At 51.5% G+C, this 21,923-nt stretch overlaps 1 protein-coding gene across 1 annotated transcript; it reads right to left on the bottom strand.

Moving 5' to 3' along the window:
• Window positions 1–16,172: 16,172 nt before the first annotated feature.
• NKX6-3 (NK6 homeobox 3) lies at window positions 16,173–21,923 on the bottom strand. Its single transcript, XM_050800434.1, has 3 exons — window positions 21,184–21,923; window positions 19,128–19,297; window positions 16,173–17,689 (listed from the first exon to the last, which is right to left on the bottom strand). Exons 1-3 carry the CDS (start codon window positions 21,563–21,565, stop codon window positions 17,444–17,446), a joined length of 798 nt encoding a protein of 265 aa, XP_050656391.1. The 5' UTR covers window positions 21,566–21,923; the 3' UTR covers window positions 16,173–17,443.

Here is a 21,923-nt window from a genome sequence, read left to right as displayed (position 1 = left end):
CCACCCGCCTCAGCCTCCCAAAGTGCTGGGATTACAGGCATGAGCCACTGCACCCAGCCCAGTTGTTATTTTGAGACTAGATCTCACTTTGTTGCCCAGGCTGGAGTGCAGTGGTGTGATCATGTTCATGACTCACTACAGCTTGGGCTCCTGGGTTCAAGCAATCCTCCTGCCTCAGCCTCCCAAGTAGCTGGGACTATAGGCACACACCACCACACTGAGCTAATGTTTTAAATTTTTTGTAGAGGTAGGGTCTCACCATGCCGCCCAGGTTGATGTTGAACTCCTGGCCTCAAGCAATCCTCCTTTCTTGGCCTCCCAAAGTGCTGGGATTACAGGTGTGACACACCTTGCCTGGGCAACCAAAATGTACTTTCAGTGCATTCGAACTCCTCCATACGCACAGACTCAGCTCTGGATGGCTGGATGTGAGATCAAGAGGTTAACTGGTGCCTTCCCTTCTGATCCATCTAGAATTCTAGGCAGATGTTCGGAGGCTCCCTCTGCTCCCTCTTGCCCTGTGTTCCAAATACAAACGAACACCTTGCCTCTCCCTGCTAAGGAGTCAGGACTGGGTGGGGGTCATAGAGGCCCTGCTCAGCCTCTGCAGGAGAGGCTGGAAACAGAGGCTGGGAGGGCCCAGCCCCGGGCCGGGGTCCCGGTTCCTGCTGCTCGGCGTGGGCTTGGGGAAGGGCTGCGCGTACGCAGATTGATCCGCCAGCTGTGATTTGTCATTTCTCCCAGGCAGGCGCTGTTTTCTCTTGGTTCAGGAGGCCCCTTCGACACCTGCTTTATTTTTCTTCCTGCGCTGACGTGACGGGAGACAGGTGTTAAACTACTTAATCACTTTAAAATTGTTTTAATTTTCTGTTTTTTATTGATCTCTCCAGCAACAATTAATCAGCTCACTGGACCAGGCAGTTAGTACATTAAAAATTGTCAGGGAGGCCGTGCATCTTGCAAAATGTCTAAAAAATATTCAGCTAGCAAATTTCCCTTTTCTTTCGCATGCAACAGTCCACAGCCCATGAAACTCCCACTCAGGAAGGGCCTCTACCTCCGGGACTCGTGTGCGGGGAGTATTCAGGCCACTGCAGGAGCTCCGGGCAGGGGCTTCCGGTAGGGCAACACTGGACGCAGGTGCCTGGCTCATCAGTCATTTGCCACCTTTCCTTCCACTTTGTTCTGTTTCTTGCACATCCGGGGTCTGCTTTCCCCAAGGACTTTGGGAGATTTTGTGGAAGGGGATTTGACGGTCTATGACTGCTCTGTGGGGCCAGGACAGAGGGTCTAGAGCAAGCATCTCTTTCCACAAAACCTGCCAACGTCTGGCCCCCGAGCCCACAGCCAGATTTCCCCTCCCTGGGACACCAGCACTCTTGGCTTGTCCATCTGACGATGCCGAAACCACCTCCCTGGGGCAGGGGCCCCCTGTGCTGGGTACACTCCACCTGCTGGCGGGCGACGGGGTGTCATGCTGCCTCTTCCCCGGCACTCAGTGATGGGCCTGAAGCCCTTCCACAGAATGTCCTGGGCAGTGCCACCCCACACCCACCGTAACTGTCACTGGCTCCTGTGCTGCAAGCCTTCACTGCCTGTCTTTTGTCACCCCTCTGGAAAATGATTTATTAACTGCTTGACTGTACTTCTCATTCAATAAAATATGGACGGAACAACCAGAGACTTCAGCCTCACTTCTTGGGGTGAGAACTGTGTTTTCTAGTTTTTCCATGTTTGCCTAGTTTCCTATCACTTCCGAAGAGCAAGTCCCTTATTTCTTCCGGGGTGCATTAACCATCCTGCAAACTGTCCACAGGGTCTGGGTCGCCCACTGCTTCCCAGGGGCACCACCCTCCCACAGCAGCCCTTGCTCCCCTGCCCCTGTGTCCAGGCCCAGTGGGCCCCATGCAGGCAGACAACATTTCCTGCCCTCCCATGTGCTTCCCGCTCACGGGGCTCCCCGGAGAGCTAAGGTCCAGGCCCTCGAGACTCAGGGGTCCCAGTCCCTGCTGAGAAGGGCTGCCGGCTGCCCCCCGCCCCCCGCCCCACATTCTGGAAAGTTGGAGGGCGTGGGCCTCGGGGGCGGCACAGCCAGCCCTGGTTCTGGCCGTGGACTTATCTCCCTCGCCCCACCCGCTTGGTATTAATTGGTATATGATTGGGCCGGGACATATAATCTAGTATTGATTTTCTCTCTGGACGCCACAGCTTTATTTGCTCACATCTGCCTTGTGTTTAATTGGTGCTTTGCTCTGGAAACAGAGATCTTATCGGCCTGCTGGGTTTCTTTTCCTGGGGCACACAGGCATGCACAGTCCCAACCCTGCCTCTCCCGGAGCCTCCCACAGCCAGGCCTGCCCGGGCTTAAGGGGGCAGCAGGGAATGGCCCGGGGGGCTTGCTTTACACTTGACCTCCTGAGCTGGGGCCGATCCTTCCTGGAGTGAATGTGTGTGTGTCTGTGATGATCACTGGGGAACACTGGCTTTGGGTGGGGCCTGGGTTCATACCCGCTTCCTCCATGTATGTCTTCGTGGCTAGCCTATTTAGTTTCTCAGCACAGTAATATCTCTTCCTTATCTGACAGAAAGGTAGAGTGGATACCTGCCCTGTAGGACTCCTGGAGATTAGCTTTCAGGCCCCACACAGCACCTGGCACTTGGTAGGTGGAACGAGCAGCAGCTCCTTTGTCATTTGCCTGGTCCCACTCAGCCCATGCAGCTCTGTCAGAGGCCTGTGAACCACAGCAACTCCATCTTGAATAGGAGCTGGGTAAAATGAGGCTGAGACCTCTGGGCTGCATTCCCAGGAAGTTAAGGCATTCTTAGTTACAGGATGAGATCGGAGGTCAGCACAAGATACAGGTCATAAAGTCCTTGCTGATAAAACAAGTTGTGGTAAGGAAGCCGGCCAAATCCCACCAAAACCAAGATGGTGACGAGAGTGACCTCCGGTCGTCCTTACTGTTGTACTCCCACCAGTGCCATGACAGTTTACGAATGCCATGTCAACGTCAGGGAGTTACCCTATATGGTCTAAAAGGGGAGGCATGAATAATCCATCCCTTGTTTAGCGTATCATCAAAAATAACCATAAAAACGGGCAACCGGTAGCTGTCAGGGCTGCTCTGTCCATGGAGTAGCCATTCTGTTATTCCTCTACTTTTTTTTTTTTTTTTTTTTTTTTTGAGACAGAGTCTCACTCTGTCACCAGGCTGGGGTGCAGTGGTGTGATTTCCGCTCACTGTAACTTCTGCCTCCTGGGTTCAAGCGATTCTCATGCCTCAGCCTCCTGAGTAGCTGGGATAATAGGCGCCCACCATGACACCCAGCTAATTTTTGTATTTTTAGTAGAGATGGGGTTTCACCTTTTGGCCAGGCTGGTCCTGAATTTCTGACCTCAAGTGATCCACCTGCCTTGGCCTCCCGAAGTGCTGAGATTACAGGCGTGAGCCACCGGACCTGGCCTTAATCCTCTACTTTCTTAACAAACTTGCTTTCACTTTACTCTGTAGACTCACCCTGAATTCTTTCTTGTGAGAGATCCAAGAGCCCTCTCTTGGGGTCTGGATCGGGACCTCTTTCCTGTAACCGTTCCATGTGACTGCAGGCATGGAGAGAGAGAGCCACAGGCATGTGCATTGGAAAGGCGGTATCTCCTGCTGACACCTCTGTTTGTAGGACTGGGCTGGGGGGATCATGTCCTCCTAGGGACCCACAATCCAATGTCAGCCTCTGACCCCGAGGCCCTGTGGTCGCCACCCCCCGCCGCCTTGTCTGAGGTTGAGGGCTTCTGTCCTCTGCCCCCAAGAGCTCACCCTCAGGAGGGCCTTTCCTGCCCCTGCCCTCCCAGCTCCATCACACCCCGACCCCTGCATTTTGGCTTTTTGTTTTTCCCTCGTCTGGCTGTGGTCTGGCATTGGGGCTGTCCCACCCTGCCTGGGCTTTTTGTAGTAAAGGGAAGAGAGAAAGGCCAGGGGTAAACACTGATTTCCTATTGACACAACATTAATTCTCTTGCTTGGACAGGTGAATGTGCTTTCACTAACTTTACCAAGATTAATGATACTTGTTTGCTTGCTAAGAGCGGCCTAATGAGGGGCTTTGGAACACATGCCTTCTGGGCTGGCGGAGGGAAGGAGGCTGCAGGCTGCTGGACGTGGGAGGAGAAGCAGCCTCCCCACTCTGCTTCCAACGCCACAGCTCCTCCTTGGGCGCTGGTACCTTTCCCTAGCAGCAACAGAATCAAGGAGTTATTGGATAAAGAATGTGGGCTTTTTGTGTCCTGCCCCTGGGGTTATTTCTGACAAGGAGAACTTCTCAACAGACCTGCAAATGGGGTCCCTAGTCAGTCTGCCCCTACCTCTACCCCTGCCCCTGCCCCTACCCCTGCCCCTGCCAGTCACCGGAAACTCTCCTCCCACCTGTGCAAACCAGATCCTCCCTCCATTTGTGCCCAAGGCCAAGGTCAAATGTAGGATCAGTCTTTGCTTTATGGCTCTGAAGAGTAAACAATAGCATTGGAGAGGACAAGCTGGGGCTTCTGAGGTGGGACAGCTGGCAGAGGAGCATCAGGGCCTTGACCTAAAGGGAGGGGACTCCTGGGCCTGCGAGTGATGCAGCAATAAGATTGGATCAGAGCCGTTTCTGCCTTGTGACTTTGTAGGTTCAGCACAGCTTGAATAGGGCAAGAAGAAGCCCTACAGCCTCTCTTCTTAGCAGAACAGCCGGTGGCAGATCATGAAAGCGGGTGCAGGGGTGGAGTCGCCCCAGTCGCAGGCTGTTTCAGATCCAGGGACTGCCAGGATCTCCTGAGGACCCCCTCACCAGGTGGTAGGCAGACAAGGCCATGCCACAAGCAGCCAGACACAGCAGGCCTCCACCAAACAGAAGCGCCAGCTCTCAGGCAGAGCCATGCTAGAATTGTAAGGCTGGCGTTGCTTTCTTTCCAGCACTGAGCAGCAGCAATTTAGCAAATTCTGCTAAAGCAGGGTCTCTTGAGAAAATAAATAAACACGATCTTAAACCCCAAGAGCCTACGAAGGTTTTCTTCCGTAAGACCTTCCGCGGGCATTGCGCAGCAGGACGCCTGGGCCTGTCCCTGCTCTTTCACCCTTGCCACCTTTCCGGGTCATTCGTATCTTTATCATCTGGGGAAGAAGGAAAAACTACAGAAATCAACTTAGATCATATATGGACAACTCCATAGGGGGCAGGGAGAACCAAAACATATGGATTTAAATCAAATTGGGCTTTAAAAATCACTCTTTCCCAGGAGGGAGAGCATTAGGACACATGCCTAATGCATGCAGGGCTTAAAACCTAGATGACAGATTGATGGGTGCAGCAAACCACCATGGCACATGTATACCTATGTAACAAACCTGCGCGTTCAGCACATGTATCCCAGAACTTTAATTTTTTTTTAAAAAAATCACTTTCCGAAATGCCTCCGTCGCAAGTCCCTGGGGCACTTGTTAACCGGGTAGTTTCCTAGGCTGCCCCTCCCTTCCCCTCCCACCTCCCACTGAGTCTGAATATCCCTGCTGGCTATGGGGTCTATGTGTCTGACTAGTCTGGTCATCAGGCGGGTTGGGAAGCTGCCTACATGAACATTGCTGGCTGAGGGGTATCTGCTCCATCCAGGAATACTGGCAGCCAGCTACAAAGCAGCAGGAACCACTCCAGTAAATATGATGCTTGCTGTGAAAATGAACTGGAACACATTTGATCAGCGTGCCTTTGGTTAGAAGACTTCCTCTCATCCTCTTGTGTCCACTGTAGCTTGGAACTTCAGGCCTTTATACACCTGGGGAGTGGACACAGATCTAGATGAGAGCTGGAGGGCAGGGGTGTCAGCCCCAGACCTCACACTTACTAGAGTTCTGGCCTCAGAAAAGTCTTCTCAGCACTGCATGCCTCAGTGTTCTCATCTGCAAATCAGGAATAAAACTGGATGGCTGGTCTGAGAATTACGAAATAATGTTCAAGAATGCAATCCCTATCAAAATTCCAATGTCATTTTTCATAGAAATAAAAAAAAAATCCTAAAATTCACATGGAACCACAAAAAATCCTGAATAGCCAAGGCAATCACGAGCAAAAAGAACAAAGCTGGAGGCATCACACTACCTGACTTCAAACCATACTACAAAGCTATAGTAATTAAAACAGCATGGTACTGGCATAAAAATAGAAGCACCAAACAATGGAACTGAGTAGAGTCCAGATATGATCCCACACACGTATGGGCAATTACTCTTTTTTTTTTTTTTGAGACACAGTTTCACTCTGTCACCCAGGCTGAAGTGCAGTGGCACAATGTTGGCTCACTGCAACCTCCACCTCCCAGGTTCAAGCAATTCTCCTGCCTCAGTCTCCCGAGTAGCTGGGAATACAGGTGCCCACCACCATGCCCAGCTAATATTTGTATTTTTAGTAGAGACAAGACTTTGCCATGTTGGCCAGGTTGGTCTCAAACTCCTGACCTCAAGTGATCTGCCCACTTCGGCCTCCCAAAGTTCTGGGATTACAGGCGTGAGTCATTGTGCCCAGCCTGATTTTTGACAAAGATGCCAAGAACACACAATGGGCGAAGTATAACCTCTCCGATAAATGGTGTTGGGAAAACTGGATATCCACATACAGAAGAGTGAAATAAGACTCTTATCTCTCATCACATACAAAAATCAACTCACACTGAATTAAAGGCTTAAATGTAAAACCAGAAACTGTAAAACTTCTAAAAGAAAACATAAGGGAAAAACTGCACAACATTGGTCTGAACAATGATATTTTGGCTTTGACCCCAAAAGCACAGGCAACAAAAGCAAAAATAGATAAATGGGGTCATATCAAATGAAAAAGCTTCTGCATAGCAAAGGAAATGATGACGAGAGTAAGAAGCCAACTTATAGACTGGGACAAAAAAATTGCAAATAGGCCGGGCGTGGTGGTTCACGCCTGTAATACCAGCACTTTGGGAGGCTGAGGCAGGTGGATCACCTGAGGTCAGGAGTTTGAGACCAGCCTGACCAATATGGTAAAATCCCATCTCTACTAAAAATACAAAAATTAGCCGGGCGTGGTGGCAGGTGCCTGTATTCTCAGCTACTCAGGAGGCTGAAGCAGGAGAATTGCTTGAGCCTGGGAGGCAGAGGTTGCAGTGAGCCGAGTTTGCACCACTGCACTCTGGCCTGGGTGACAGAGCAAGACTCTGTCTCAGGAAACAAAACAAAACAAAACCCCCCAAAACAAATCAAACACTTTGATAGCAAGAAAACAAACAACACAATTAAAAAATGGACACAGAACCTGAATAGACATTTCTGAAAATAAGACATACAAATGGCCAAGAGACATGAAAAAAACAATGCTCCACCTCACTAATCATTAGGGAATGCAAATTAAAACCACAATGAGCTATCGCCTCACACCTGTCAGAATGACTATTATCAAAAATACAAGTGTTATTGAGGATGTGAAGTAAAGAAAACCCTTATCTGCTCTTGGTGGGAATGTAAATTAGATTAGGTATTATGGAAAACAGCATGGAGATTCATTCCTAAAACTAAAACCAGAGCTCCCATATGATCCAGCAGTCGCCTATTAGGAAAGGAAATCAATATATCAAAGAGATACCTGCACTCCCACGTTTATTGCAGCACTATTCACAATGGCCAAGATTTGGAATCAACCTGTGTCCATCCATCATAGACGAGTAGATAAGGAAAATGTGGTATATGTCACGATGGAATATTATTCAGCCTTAAAAAAGAAGGAAATCCTGTCATTTGCGACATCATGGATGGAATTGAAGAACATTATGCTAAGTAAAATAAACCAATCACAGGACAAATACCACATGTTCTCACTCATATGTGGAGTCTCAGACAATTGAATTCACAGTAGCAGAGAGTAGAGTGATAATTACAGAGACCAGGGGTTGGGAGAGTGGGGAGATGATGGTCTCCCACACAATTAGACAAGAAAAATGAGGTTGGTTGTTTGTTCGTTTTTGAGACAGAGTCTCACTTTTGTCACCAGGCTGGAGTGCAGTGGCATGGTCTCAGCTCACTGCAACCTCCACCTCCCAGGTTCAAGCAATTCTCCTGCCTCAGCCTCCTGAGTAGCTGGGATTACAGGTGCGCACTACCACGCCCAGCTAATTTTTTGTGTTTTTAGTAAAGATGGGGTTTCACCGTGTTAGCCAGGATGGTCTCAATCTCCTAACCTCGTGATCTGCCTCCCAAAGTGCTGAGATTACAGGCGTGAGCCACCGCGCCAGGCCAGGAGTGAGGTTTTATTTGAGCTCTATTGCACAGTGTAGTGAATATAGTTAATAATAGTGTATTGTACATTTCAAAACTGCAAAGAGACTAAATTTCTATGCTCTCATCACAAAAAATGATAAGTATTTGAGGTGATGGATCTGTTAATTAGCCTAATTTAATTATTCCACTTCCTATTCATAAACATAGCATCACTTTCAACCCCCAAGATATACACAATTATAAACCATCAATTTATAATTAACATTTTAATAAAACAAAAAATAATGTACAAGACAGCCAGGCACAGTGGCTCACATCTGTAATCCCAGCATTTTGGGAGGCTGAGGCAGATAGATGACTTAAGCCCAGCAGTTCGAGACCATTCTGGGGAACATATGAGACCCTGTCTCTATAAAAAATACAAAAAATTAGCTGGGCGTGGTGGCGCGCACCTGTGGTCCCAGCTACTGGAGAGGCTGAGATGGGAGGATTGCTTGAGCCCAGGAGGTAGAGGATGCAGTGAGCCATGATTGTGAAACTGTACTCCAGCCTGGGCACAGAGTAAGACTCTGTCTCAAAAAAATAATAATGTATAAGGAAGTGTCTTGAAAAACTTCAGCTTGTAATAGTGAGTATATTGTTAGTATGTTAGTGAGTTATATTAGTATGTTGTTAAAAATGGGAATTTGGTCATGGCTTTTCATATACTATATAGTCTCATTGAAATTCTATGAGTTCTTAATTTTAGGTAATGTAGACACGATGATTCTTACTGAAACACTTACCTTTATTTTAGTACTCTTTATATGTTAAAGAATATGTTTAGTAATCCTTATATGTTAAAGGATGTAATGCTTTTGGTGAGAATGATGCTGTGTGGATCGATTGTGAGTCGCGTTATTGCTAGTGTACATTACTTAATGTTCTTGCTTCTTAACCACTGCCTCCCACAGGTCCCTCTGTGCCTGGTGAAGCCATTCCTCAGAGCACTAGCAGCCGCATTCCCTTCGTTTCTTGGTGCAGTCCTCTAGACTGTGAGGTCAGCAAGGTAGGGAGCTCGCCCTTGTCACTATCCCCAGCTCTAAGCACAGAGCAAGGCAAAAGGCAGACCTCAAATGTTGATTGCATAGATTTTCATTTACAGCACATATGACCTTCATTTTCTTTTAAACAGTTCAATAGCCCAGCCTTAATTCAAACAGGCCTTCTCTCCTCTCCCTTTTTATGGTGTTTTTATGGTGGTTAAGAGCGGGAGCTTCAGGGTTTGTCTTCCGGGATTAAGCTGTGTGACTTAGGACAGTTTACTTAACTTCTCCGTGCCATGTCCTGGCAAGACAGTGGGTGTAATAGTAGTGCCTATTTGATACGGATTTTTGAAAATTACACGAGCTAAGTAAAGCACCTAGAACGGTGCCTAGCACATAGTGAATGTTTAATAAATGTCTGCAGAAAGTAGCAGCAGGAGTGGGGCAGGCTTGGCTGTTCCGTTGCAGTGTGGTGAGGGCACAAAGCATGTGCTTTGGAGTGGAGCTGAATCACCACTGAGAAGCCATGGGCCTGGGGCACTCCAGTGAACCTGCCTGCTTCAGCTTCTTCATCTGGAAAATGGGGGTGTTAATCATGCACAGCTGTTGGAGGATAAAAGCGTGAATGTGAGGCATTTATTAATAGAAATATCCCATTTCTTTTTTCTTTCTTTTTCTTTTTCTTTTTTTTTTTTTTAGATGGAGTCTCGCTCTGTCCCCCAGAATGGAGTGAAGTGGTACGATCTCAGCTCACTGCAACCTCCACCCCCCGGTTCAAGTGATTCTCCTGCCTCAGCCTTCCCAGTAGCTGGGATTACAGGTGCTCGCCACCACGCCCAGCTAATTTTTGTAATTTTAGTAGAGATGGGATTTCGCCATGTTGGCTAGGCTGTTCTCAAACTCCTGACCTCAGGTGATCCACCCACCTCGGCCTCCCAAAATTCTGGGATTACAGGCGTGAGCCACCGCACCCAGTCGAGCCCATTTCTTAGAAGGTGCTGGAGTCTCCCCTGCACCTGGGCCTCCTGCATTATAGGGAACACACAAGCACCTCTTCAGCAGCCTGGTCTGAGGCCAGAAGGGTCCTGTCAGAGCTCCAGGCCCTGGGGACAAGATGACCACAGGGAACCTCTTAGCCTCGTTCCCAGGACCTCTGCCTTGGGATGATGGGAAATCCTTTCAAGCAGAAGCCTGTATTAGATTCCTCCATAAACTCCCAGCCCAATCTCAGAACCAAGCTGAAATGATGTGATCCAACAGTGATTACAGGATTTGTATGTATTTGGTACCATTTTGTTTATCTGCACATTATCAAGGGTGAATGAATTGTTCTAAGCAAGATAATGTTCCAATGAAAATCTTCTAGAATATTATGCTGTCCTGGCCATTTGAAGCAGAAGATAAAAAAAAAAAAAAAAAAAAAAAAAAAAACAGAGCTAATCTCAATTACTGTGGAGCCTCATTCTAAACAGGAGTCCTGTGATGTCCTCTGACTTTGGATTGGGTTTTCAGTGCTATCAGAGGCTGAACTCCTGGGCTTCCTCCTTCTGCCTCCTTCAGCCTCTGCTAGTGGTTTGCTTCCCTGTGTCTTCACTGATGGGACCCTCGGAGTCTAGTCTTGCACCTGTGAATCTCTTGGCCTTACCTGGGAGAGCATTGCATGGACTCTATGGCAGCTGCCCTCTGGTCCTCAGAAGCTTTTCCTTATTCTGCTCACAGTCGAGTTCCAGCTGTGTTGCCCATGCTCATCTGCGCATACCTATCTGTACTTGTTTAACGATTTTTTCATTGAGCCTCCAATTTGGGCCAGTGTCTTAGTCCATTTGCATTGCTATAAAGACATACCTTAAGGTGGGGTAATTTATAAAGAAAAGAGGTTTCTTTTCTTTTCTTTTCTTTTGAGATGGAGTCTCACTCTGTCACCCAGGCTGACATGCAGTGGCACAATCTCAGCTTGCTGCAACCTTCGCCTCCCGGGTTCAAGCAGTTCTCCCTGCCTCAGCCCCCTGATAGCTGGGATTACAGGTGCCCACCACCACACTCAGCTAATTTTTGTATTTTTTAGTAAAGGCAGGGTTTTGCCATGTTGGTCAGGCTGGTCTCGAACTCCTGACCTCAGATGATCTGCCCACCTTGGCTTCCCAAAATGCTGGGATTGCAGGTGTGAGCCACCGCACCTGGCCAAGAAAAGAGATTTCTTTGGCTCATTATTCTGCTGGCTGGGAGACTGAGCATCTGGTGAGGGCGTCCACCCCTACGACTCAAACACCTCCCATTAGGTTGGGGATCACGTCTCAACATTGGAGATGGCGGGGACAAATATCCAAACGATAGCATCCAGGCACTGTATCTGAGAAGAGGGGTGCTGTCCACACATGTGCACACAGACATGTCTGCTCTGGATCTCCTCACACCAGCAGGGAATTTGTTGAAATGCAGATTCTGATTCAGGAGGTCTGAAATAAGGCCCGAAACACCACATTTCTAAAATTTCCCAAGGGAGGCTGCTGCTTCTGTGCATGGACCACTTCTTTGCATAGTGAGGTTTATAGCAGGTGCACAGACTCAAACACCTGCCTGAGCCAGACAGGTGATGTTGCTGTGGAACCCAGGTGTGGGACGTGGGAAATGGTGGGTCACTCACTGGGCCAGGCTCGTCCTGCCTAGAGGCAAGCTACAGTTTCTTTCTTTGTTTTTTGAGACAGGGTCTTGCTCTGTCACCCAAGCTGGGGTGCAGGGGTGCGACCTTGGCTCACTGCAACCTTTGCCTCCCAGGTTTAAGTGATTCTCCTGCCTCAACCTCCCAAGTAGCTGGGATTACAGACGTGTGCTACCATGCCTGGCTAATTTTTGTATTTTTGGTAGAGACAGGGCTTCGCTATGCTGGCCAAGCTGATCTCGACCTCCTGACCTCAGGTGATCCATCCGCCTCGGCCTCCCAAAGTGCTGGGATTATAGGCATGAGCCACCACACCTGGCAAGCTACAGTTTCTATAAAAGTACTGTTCCATGAACAAACACATCTGCATGCTGAATTCAGCCCTGGGCATCTTGTTCAGACCCCTACTCTAGAGTTCAGATCTCAGGGGCTTGCAGATAAACTAATCTGGTCACTCATTGAGTCCTTCCGTAGCTTCCCAGCTAGTAGTTGACTTGCCAGGACTGTTACAGGAGTGGATAGCTGTGATTTTGGACCAGCTTGTCCCATTGTTAAGAAGACCAGATTAGAACTGGCTCTGCCGCTTACTGGTGGCGTGAATTTGAGAGGAAGGAGAGAGTGTGAGTGTGCCAATGTTTAAGTGCCTGCACCATTCTATGCTTTGTGCATGATTCCATTTGAATCGTCTCATCTGTCTTGCAGAAGTGGTTCATCTCCTTCATTTTACAGGTGAGAACAGTGGAGTTGAAGAGCTTAACTAACCAGTCCTGGCAGCCCAGTTACTACTTTGTGAAGTGGGGATTCAAACTCAGGACTGCCAGCCTTATCTTAGTCCATCTGTGGCATTTTAGCAGAATATCTGAGACTGGGTAATTTACAAATGATAGACATTTATTTCTCACAGTTCTGGAGGTTGGGAAGTCCAAAATCAAGGTGCTGGTAGGTTCAGTGTCTGGCAAGGGCCTGGTCTGTGCTTCCAAGGTGGTGACTTGAATGCTATGTCTTCACATGGTGGAAGGAATGGAAGAGCAAAAAGGGTCGAACTAACTTCCTCAAGCCCTTTTATAAGGGCAGGAATCCGATCCATGAGGATGAAGCCCTGATGGCCTTATCACCTCACAAAGGCCCTACCTTTCAATACTATCACCTTGGGAGTTAAGTTTTGACATGTAAATTTTGGAGGGGACACCGACACTCACACCAAAGCCCTCTCTGAATAATACAGGGCTACTATTTACTGTGTATGCCAGGCCCATGCGTTAGTTCTAATAGCACAGAAACCTTGCAAGGTGTGGAATTATTCCCATTTTACAGATGAGTAAACTGAGGTTCAGAGGTTAAGTAACTGGCCCAATGATACGAAGAGTGGTGGAGCTGTGGTTTAAGCCCCTATCTAACTGACTCCATTCCCCTAACCCATGCTGCAGGGACAGCCAGTTTCAGGGGTCAAAACCTAGGGGTGACCTGAGGATGAGGAGGGGTTACCAGAAGTGGGACTTCAGCACCTTGTCGCCTTTTTTTTTTTTTTTTTTTTCTTTTTTGAGATGGAGTCTTGCCCTGTTGCCCAGGCTGGAGTGCAGTGGAGTCATCTCAGCTCACTGCAACCTCCGCCTCCTGGGTTCAAGCGATTCTCCTGCCTCAGCCTCCCCAGTAGCTGGGATTATAGGTGCCCACCATCATGCCCAGCTAATTTTTGTATTTTTAGTAGAGAGAGGTTTCACCATGTTGCCCAGGCCGGTCTCCAACTCCTGATCTCAGGTGATCTGCCCACCTTGGCCTCCTAAAGTGCTGGGATTATAGGCGTGAGCCACCGCACCTGGCCTCTTTGTCTTCTTTCTGATTGTTACAATCAGCATATGGCCACTGTGAGCCTGGTAAGGCATGGACATCCGTCCACCCTCACCCCCCAACCTGCTGAAGACATATCCCGGGTCCTGCTGATAGCGGAAGCCACAAAGATGACGGCTATGGCAGAATCAGTCCCTACTTGGTGTAGCCCATGGAGCCACCTGTCAGAGCAGACGCCACAGCTGTCATGGACATGGGACTTAATTTCTTTCCTTTTGTCTCTGAAAAGTTTGTAATGTGGTAAGAGAGGAGCTGCAGGGAGCATGCATTTCCAAAGTTCTGTTGCTTTTTGTATGTTTGTTAATTCAACCCAGAATATACAAGAAGTTCTATTTATGAGCAGGGATAAAAGTGGAGCCTATGGCTTATGATTTCTTTTTCTTTTCTTTTTTTGAGACAGTTTCACTCTGTCACCCAGGCTGGAGTGCAGTGGTGCAATCTTAGCTCACTGCAACCTCCACCTCCCAGGTTCAAGGGATTCTCCCACCTCAACCTCCTGAGTAACTGGGACTACAAGCACTCACCACCACACCCAGCTAATTTTTGTATTTTTAGTAGAGACAAGGTTTCACCATGTTGGCTAGGCTGGTCTTGAACTCCTGGCCTCAAGTGATCTACCCGTCTCAGCCTCCCAAAGTACTGGGATTACAGGTGTGAGCCACCACACCTGGCCGGCTTATGATTTCTTTATGATGGACGAAGTGAAATAGCCTTGTGTTCTCCCAAGTAATACACACACACACGTGTGCACACACAGGCATGCACATGCATTCACACGTGTGTATATCTGCAGAGGGCCAGACTTATCTCGAATCACCCTTGGGAATCTGGATCATCCACCTTTGAGTTTTCTCCTCCTTTGAACTCCAAATCTAGTCTTTTGAATATGCTTCAGCATGATCGTTAGGGAAATGAGAGGCAGTGCCTCTCCTGTGCTTGGCCTTATGTCCAGGCAGTACCTGAAAGGCAGCGTAGAGTTAGAAGAAACGGCCTGGAAAGCTGGAGTCTTTTAGCTAAAGGTTCCAGTGGCAGGTGACCCAGAACTTTGAGGTCGAAGGAGGTCTTGTTTAGATCAGCAAATGTCTCCTGGGAAAAACTCTCCCCAGGCTTGATTTCATATTGCCCCCAAACGACTTGAATCAGACATGCCGGAATTACAGCTACAATAGAGCAGTTAAGATTACAGCATGCTTCAGAAAAAGATAAGTAAACACAGTTTTTATGTCACTGGCATCTTCCTCCATACCTGCTTGGTGACTTCGCACCTGGGCTATGTGATAGCCTTTTCCTGCCTGCAGCACTCAGTGAATCGCGAGCCTCCCAGGGACACAGAGACTTTTCTTCTTTGAAGCCTGTGCTGAATTCTAGGGTCCTCTCCTGCTGTAGCCACTGTAGGACCCACTCAGGACACCCGTGACAGAGCACAGCTTCTCAGTGTGCACACAGAGATTGTGCTCAATTCCCTTCTTTTCTCCTTTCCGCTTTCCAAGGGAAGAGACTGACACCTGAGCTTGGGCATCTTCACAGATGGAGGGTGGAAGTTTGCACACATTCTGCATTTTCTGGTCATGTTCCCCACTGTCCTCCAGTTCCACTAAGGGTCTTAGGAAAGGTGGGTGCGCCACTTTTCTGAGATGCTCCTAGCTAGGGTCTTCCTCCACCCTCATCCCCTCTCAGGCTGGTTCCAGAGCCAGGTTCACCTGTCCTGGGGGTCCAAGGATGGACGATGGACTTCTTGGGAGAGCAAAGGGGTCAAGCCTAGTTGCATAGATTGTTGAAGTTGGAGGGCCTTAAACTACTTTTGGTTCTAGCCTCTCATTTGACAGAAAAGGCTTTGAAGGGTGCCCTTCACAACCCAAGGAAGTGGCTGAAAGGGCCTTGGGATCTACTCTGAGGTTGCCTCTTCCCACTTCTGTGACTTGGTTTAGGAACTTTCTGAGATTTGGTTTTCTCCTCCATGCATTGAAGATGATACCTACTGCCTAGTTTTCTTGTGGGGTCAGTGATAATCCAGACATTCTACAGGGGAGAAATTAGCAGGTGTTCTGTTAAAGTTAGCTCTTCTAGTCTCTCCCTCCTTATTTTTCTTATGATACCCAATTCTCCACACAGATCATTTTCCCCACTAGGCTATAAATTCCTGGAGATCAGGGACCCCATAAAATTCATCTTGGGTTTCTCAGCACCTGGGGACAGTGTCTGGCATCTACCAGTGAGGTTTCAAATAACCTGTGTTGTGCAACCTGTCAGAGCACGAATGTCCCCAGGAGACTAGACAACGGCCCTCGGGGAAGTCCCCACAGCTGGCAAGTCTGGGACCTCACAGCCAGTTTCCTGCCGTTCGTTCCTTTCACAGAAGTACAGGAGCCATAAGGTTCATGGGACTTTTATTTTTACTGTTTATTTTTTGAAAGCCAACAAGGATGGGCAAATGCTCAGTCCCTTCTGGGCTGCATTCCTCTACCACCAGTCCCCACCCACCTCCCCCAGCCCACCCCCTACCTGCCAGCAGCTCAGATCACCTGGGTGAAAAATACCACTCTGTTGGCCAGCGTCCCTGTCAGCACCAGCTCCAGTGCCAGACCGCAAGATTGTCCGAGGAAAGGAAGGGCCATGATTCCCAGCAGGCCGTGGTTCAGCCCCTCCCTGGCATCCTTCACCCAGCTGGAGGGGCTCTCCTTCTCCTTTCCTGCCTTGTTGGAGGGGTGCTGTTCCCAGCCCTTCCTTTCCTCCCCAGATGGGATGCTCCTTCTCTCTGGGTAGGCCTGTCCTTATATCAGCACCAAATGATGCCCAGGTGGGCAGCCCTTGGGTACACCGTCCCCGCCTCACCTCTCCCTGCATCCTCCCCTTTTCCCGGTTGTCAGGGATTTTCCGTGTCTTCCGGTCTCAGAGGTATTGACCCTGAGGGTAAATCGGAGAAGGGAGGCCAAGGGGATTTCCGCAGCTCAGGGGCCATCATTCTGGAGTGTCAGGGGCGTTTATTCTTCACTGAGATGTCCCACTTGCCCTCCTGGAGGCAGATTCCTGCAGCCTGGGTTAGGTGCTCAGCTCTGGCCCCTCCAGTGGGATCCTTCCTGTGCACAGATCTGAGGAGTGCACCTGGCCACTCACCTGTCTTTTCTTCTGCAGCCAGCAGCTGGCTTGGGGCCCAAGACTCTGGTCTTCTGACTCCCCAGCCAGCTGCCTCCCTTCCTGGGATGTCCTGCCCCCCACCCCCACAAAAGTTGGATCACGGTGGCATGTCTGGGACCCCACAGCCAGTTTTCTGGCTGCAGAGCCTGGTCATTTTAGTCCTCTGTCCACTTGTGAATCTGCAGAAGTGGCAGGCGAAGCCCGCGGAGGTGCAAGGGGCAGCGGCTTCCCGGTCTCAGGAGTGCTGTGCCTCCCTCCTCGCCTCCTCCTCCCTTAGCTAAGATGCCTGTCCCCTTTCCCTCCTTTTCTCCTCCTCTCCCGCCTCCCCTCCTCTTCTTCCGCCTCCTCCCCTGCACCTGCCACTCCTCCTCCACCTTCTCCACGCGCCTCTCATCAGAAGGCTCAGTCCCTGCGCCCCCAGCAGCGTGGGGAAGGGGAGGGGAAGGTAGGCTCCTCGGCGTTCCCCCGCGGGCTGCAGCCAGGATCCCGGGCCTGGACGGCGGGCGTCAGACGCTGTGCGCTCCCAGGCTGAGCACCGAGAAGGCGGCGCGGTGCTTGCGCAGCAGCAGGCGGATCTTCTCATCGTCAGAGTCAGGGTCCAGCGGCTTGTTGTACTCGTCGTCCTCGTTCTCCGAGGGTGCGCGGTCCCCGCCTGCGCCCGCGCCCGCGCCGCCCGGGGCCCGGGGCGTGGAGGACGAGGGTTCCAGGGCGCTCTTCTTCCGCCACTTGGTCCTGCGGTTCTGGAACCACACCTGCGATGAGAAAGACTGTGAAGGGCACAGGGCCACAGCGCGCACGGGACGCGGGAACAGCCACCCTGCTACAGCTAAACAAATGGTTCAACAACCAAGTGACTGTCACATTCACGTTTCTGTTGGGGAAGGACAATAAAATTTAAAAACGTGAGCGCAAGAGCCCTCCCCTCCCCTCCCTCAACTCCCCCGTGTTGCCGCCGCCGCCGCCGCCGCCGCCGCCGCCGCCTCCTCCTCCTCCTCCTCCTCCTCCTCCTCCTCCTCCTCCTCCTCCTCCTTTTCCTCTTCCTCTTCTTCCGCCTGGGTTCTAGGTGGAAGATGCGGAGTGCGGGGGTGGAAGGCTTAGCCCTGGTACTCGTTGGAAGGTGCTTATGAGCAGTCCCTCCTCTGGGCTTCATAGACCCTCACCCTACTTCATAAATAATTGTTCCCCTGGTTAGAAAAGTAACGTTGGTCCATTCCTTGGGATAGTTGAAGAGTGCAGGAATGCACCTCAGAAGCAGAAAGACGTGCAGGGGAGTCTGCCTCTTCCCCCCCAGCTCTCGCCCCAGGGCAGTTGAGCGGCTGATGAGGAGGGCTTAGCGGGTGGGAGCTCGGAGGCCCCAGGGCCCTGAGCAAAGCCCAGACCCAGGTGCCAGCTGCCCGTGCTGCATCCTTAGGCCCGTCGCCGAGTCACTGAGCCAGCAGTTCCTGCACAGTTCCGAGCTTTCTTGAGCTTCGGTGCCCCGACTCAAAGTCCCAAGAGAGATCTAGCATCAAAATGGGGAAAGTTGCCCCCAGACTCTGAGGCGGTAGAAACAGGTTTCCCCAGGTCTATTTAGGGGACATTTGGGGCCCCTGCGTGTGGAGTGGGAGAGCCTGGGTTCACCTTCCCTAGCCCTGGCATGGGCGACAAGGCTCCATGCCCCCGATAGCCCATCCGATCCTGCTTAGTAGAAGAAGGCGTTGTCTTCATCTTAAAGATTGGTAAACTGAGGTCAGCTCCTTTTGCTCCAGGCATCAAGCATGAATCTGGGCCAGAGGCTGCCGACAGTGCTTGGAATTTTTGGCCAAATACGGGGGGAGAGGGAAAGCCTGAGGTTGGAGTCCCCCCACATCTGGGGTTGAATCCCAGCTCTGCCAGCTCTCCCAGCTCTCTGAGGCGGGAGACACTGATCTTCATCTGCGACATGGGTAATAATACCGTCTCCCCGGCTTGCTGAGATGATGAAATGAGGTGCCGCACATAAGGCTCTGAGAATGGGGCTCAGTGGATGATTGCCTTTTCCTGGCTATGGTTAATTATCACAGGCTCCAGGGTTAGGCAGGCACTGCCCAGACACCAGTACAGCTGTGCTCTGGGGGGCTGCGTTGTGTGGCCACCTCTCTCCAGCGAAGTGCCGTCCTGTCCAGCAGGCTCCTCCCTGCAGGGCAGGCGCCACCTCCCGCACAGACTTACCTTGACCTGTGATTCAGTCATGCCCAGGGAGTATGCCAGCCGCGCCCTCTCAGGGCCAGCCAAGTACTTGGTCTGCTCAAAGGTTTTCTCCAGGGCAAAGATCTGGTGCCCCGTGAAGGTGGGCCGGGTGTGCTTCTTCTTGTGTATGCTGTCACTTAGGGGATCTGGGGCTGGCAGGAGGAAGGAAGTGTGGGGTTAGTAGAGTAAGTGGGGACCCTGAGGCTAGGCACCACTGTCAGGGCAACAACCATGCCTGTCCTCTCCTTCCTGCACAGGTTGCCAGGACACCAAGATTCCTTTCCCCTGACCAGCATTCTTGATATTGGAGAACAGTGACTGTGACCTCTGCCCTGCCTGGGTGGACAGGGCTCCAAGAGGGCAGCTATCCTAGGGTAAGGGGACTGAGGGGCAGCAGAGCCTCATGCCTCTCTGTCTAAATTTCTCAATACTCGCTGATGTTGCCTTCTTCTGAGGGGCAACAGGAGTTCCTTCTCTGTCCCAGGGATGTCCCTTCAGGTCACCCTTCTCCTATAATTAGGGACCGGGGCCTGTGAATTCCCTCCACCCCTGGCTTCTGCCAACTTCCTTGCTCTTGAGACCCTACTTCCCAGGTCTCCAGGAAACCAGGGAGGGGGAACCCCAAGCCCCAAGCTGCTACTTCCCCATGTCACCAGGCCTGGAAGTTATGTGGCCTAAACCACCCTGGAGAGCCTGGAACAGAGGCCAGAGACCTCCAGCCTGGCCAGGGCAGCCGGCTTGAGAAGGAGTTGTGGAAAGTGGGCTCAGGGGAGTCAGAATTCCCATGTGTCAGGCCTTGTTCTGTGCAGTCTGACAGCTCAAGTTACAGGTGAGGAAACTGAGGCACAGAGAGAGGAAGGGCCCTCCTGAGAGATCATCTTCAAGTCTGTCTGCCTTTGCCTTCATTAGCCACTGACTTTCTTGGCTATGTCCCTGTGTGTGTACCTGCATTCAGGACTGAAGAGGTAGTGTGTGGGATGTGGACAGGGGAGGGGGAGATGGAGGGAAGAGAGAGCCAGCTGAGGCTTAAAGCGCCCCCGAAGCCAAGCCTAAAACAGGATCTGAGAGAGGAGGCCTTCACCTCAAGGGGCACAGGGATGGGTGGCAGCCCATGGAGGGGTGGCTGTCAGGCAGTGTGCCTGGCAAGGCAGAGTAGCAAATGGGGGGACAGATGTGCTTTTGGGGATTCCTAGGTTGGCCCCAAGCCCCTATTGGCGTGGGGGAGCCCAGAGATGAGACAGAAGTGGAGGCCCCTGCCTGACGTGGACAGGGCTTCAGTGGCACAGGGAAGGTTCCAAAAACTCTCACCTCCCCGCCTCCCAGCGGAGCCTCACCTGCCCGGGCACGCCCTGCCACCTCCTCCAGTAACCCTGAATGGCATCACAGGCCCACCCTCTGAAAACCTTGGCTGAGGGATGGGTGGGCTGAGAAGAGGCCCCCTGCTTCCCCACAGCCAGGACCAAATTCAGCTGGGCTCAGCAGCAACTCCCGGAGACAGGCTACTTGGTGCGGCTGCTGTTGCTAGAAACCAGAGGATGTGGTGGGCATCAGTCCCCTGGCTCAAAGGCTGGACCTGGATGGGGTCAGGGTGTGTTCTGCACCCCTGAGTGATGCCAGGGCTGTCTGGGAAGGTAAGCTGGCATGTCTTCCTCACAGGGTAGCATTTGCCTGCTTTGGGTGAAGAAGTGGATGCATGCACCCTGGGCTGCAGAAGCGAGATGGGCTGCCTGCTGGACCCTGCAGGTGTGGGCTATGGGGCCTTCTCTAGATCTGGAACTGCCGGGGGCCCTAGGAGGGCAGCTAAGGGGGCAGCAGGTGACGGGGGGTGGCTCAGACACCTGTGTCCAAGCACTGCCGGATGGGAAGGAAGAGCGGGTGGAACTCAGCCTGCACTGAGCTGAGGCCACGAGTCCAGGGATTAATGGTGGCTGGGGGAGAAGGCAGTGGTGTGGGGTGCCCGGGAGGAGGCCCCTCCTCATTCTCTGCCCCTAGGGGCCTGGTGGGTGCGGGTAAGTGGCTGGGGAGGCCCCGTACTCACTGTTGCTGCACTGCCGACTGCCTCGCCAGTCCTGGCCGGTGTCCGCCCAGCAGTTCCGGGTCCGGGTGGGGTACTCGTTTCCAGCCTTGGAAAAATTTCCTACCTGGGGGCTGTAGTAGACCCCCTGCGAGCTGAGCCCCCCGAAGCCTGCCACGTGGGAGTAGCCGGAGAGGAGGCTGCTGTTCGGTGCAGCCACGGGCCTGCTCAGGATGTCCGTGATCCCGTGGGGGGTCCCCGCGGCCAGCTGGGGGCCCAGCCCCGTGGGGCTGAGCTTGTAGAAGGAGTTCTGCACTGAGTACTGGCACACAGGGGCCTTCATCTCCGGAAACTGAGCCAGCGGCGTGTTGTTCAGCAGGAAGGTCCCCTGCAGGTTGGACTCCATGATCTCCCAGTCAGGACAGGGAAGGCTTCTCCAGGCCCCTAAAACCCAAGAGCCCACACTCTAGCCCCAAATCTCATGGCAGGCCTGGAGGGTCAGGACCAACGCTGAGCCCCTGACTGCCTCCCACCTAAGGCCTCGGCCAGGCCCTGGCCCAGGCACCGGCACCCGGTCAGCTGCTCGGAAGTCAGGTGCTCGGGGCAGGTGGGAGGCCTCCCCGGGGCTCCTGGCCTCTCTCCTTGCCCTGGCTGGACTGGGTGGCCCCCTACGCCTCAGCTGAGACCCCCTTTCTGCCTCTGAGTCTGGGGACCCTACATGAGAAGTTTTAAGTTCAGAGAAGGAACATTTCCCTGATAAAGAT

Source organism: Macaca thibetana, chromosome 8, assembly GCF_024542745.1.
Source record: "Macaca thibetana thibetana isolate TM-01 chromosome 8, ASM2454274v1, whole genome shotgun sequence".
Lineage (NCBI taxonomy): Eukaryota > Metazoa > Chordata > Mammalia > Primates > Cercopithecidae > Macaca > Macaca thibetana.
This window is presented reverse-complemented; position numbering and strand designations above follow the sequence as displayed.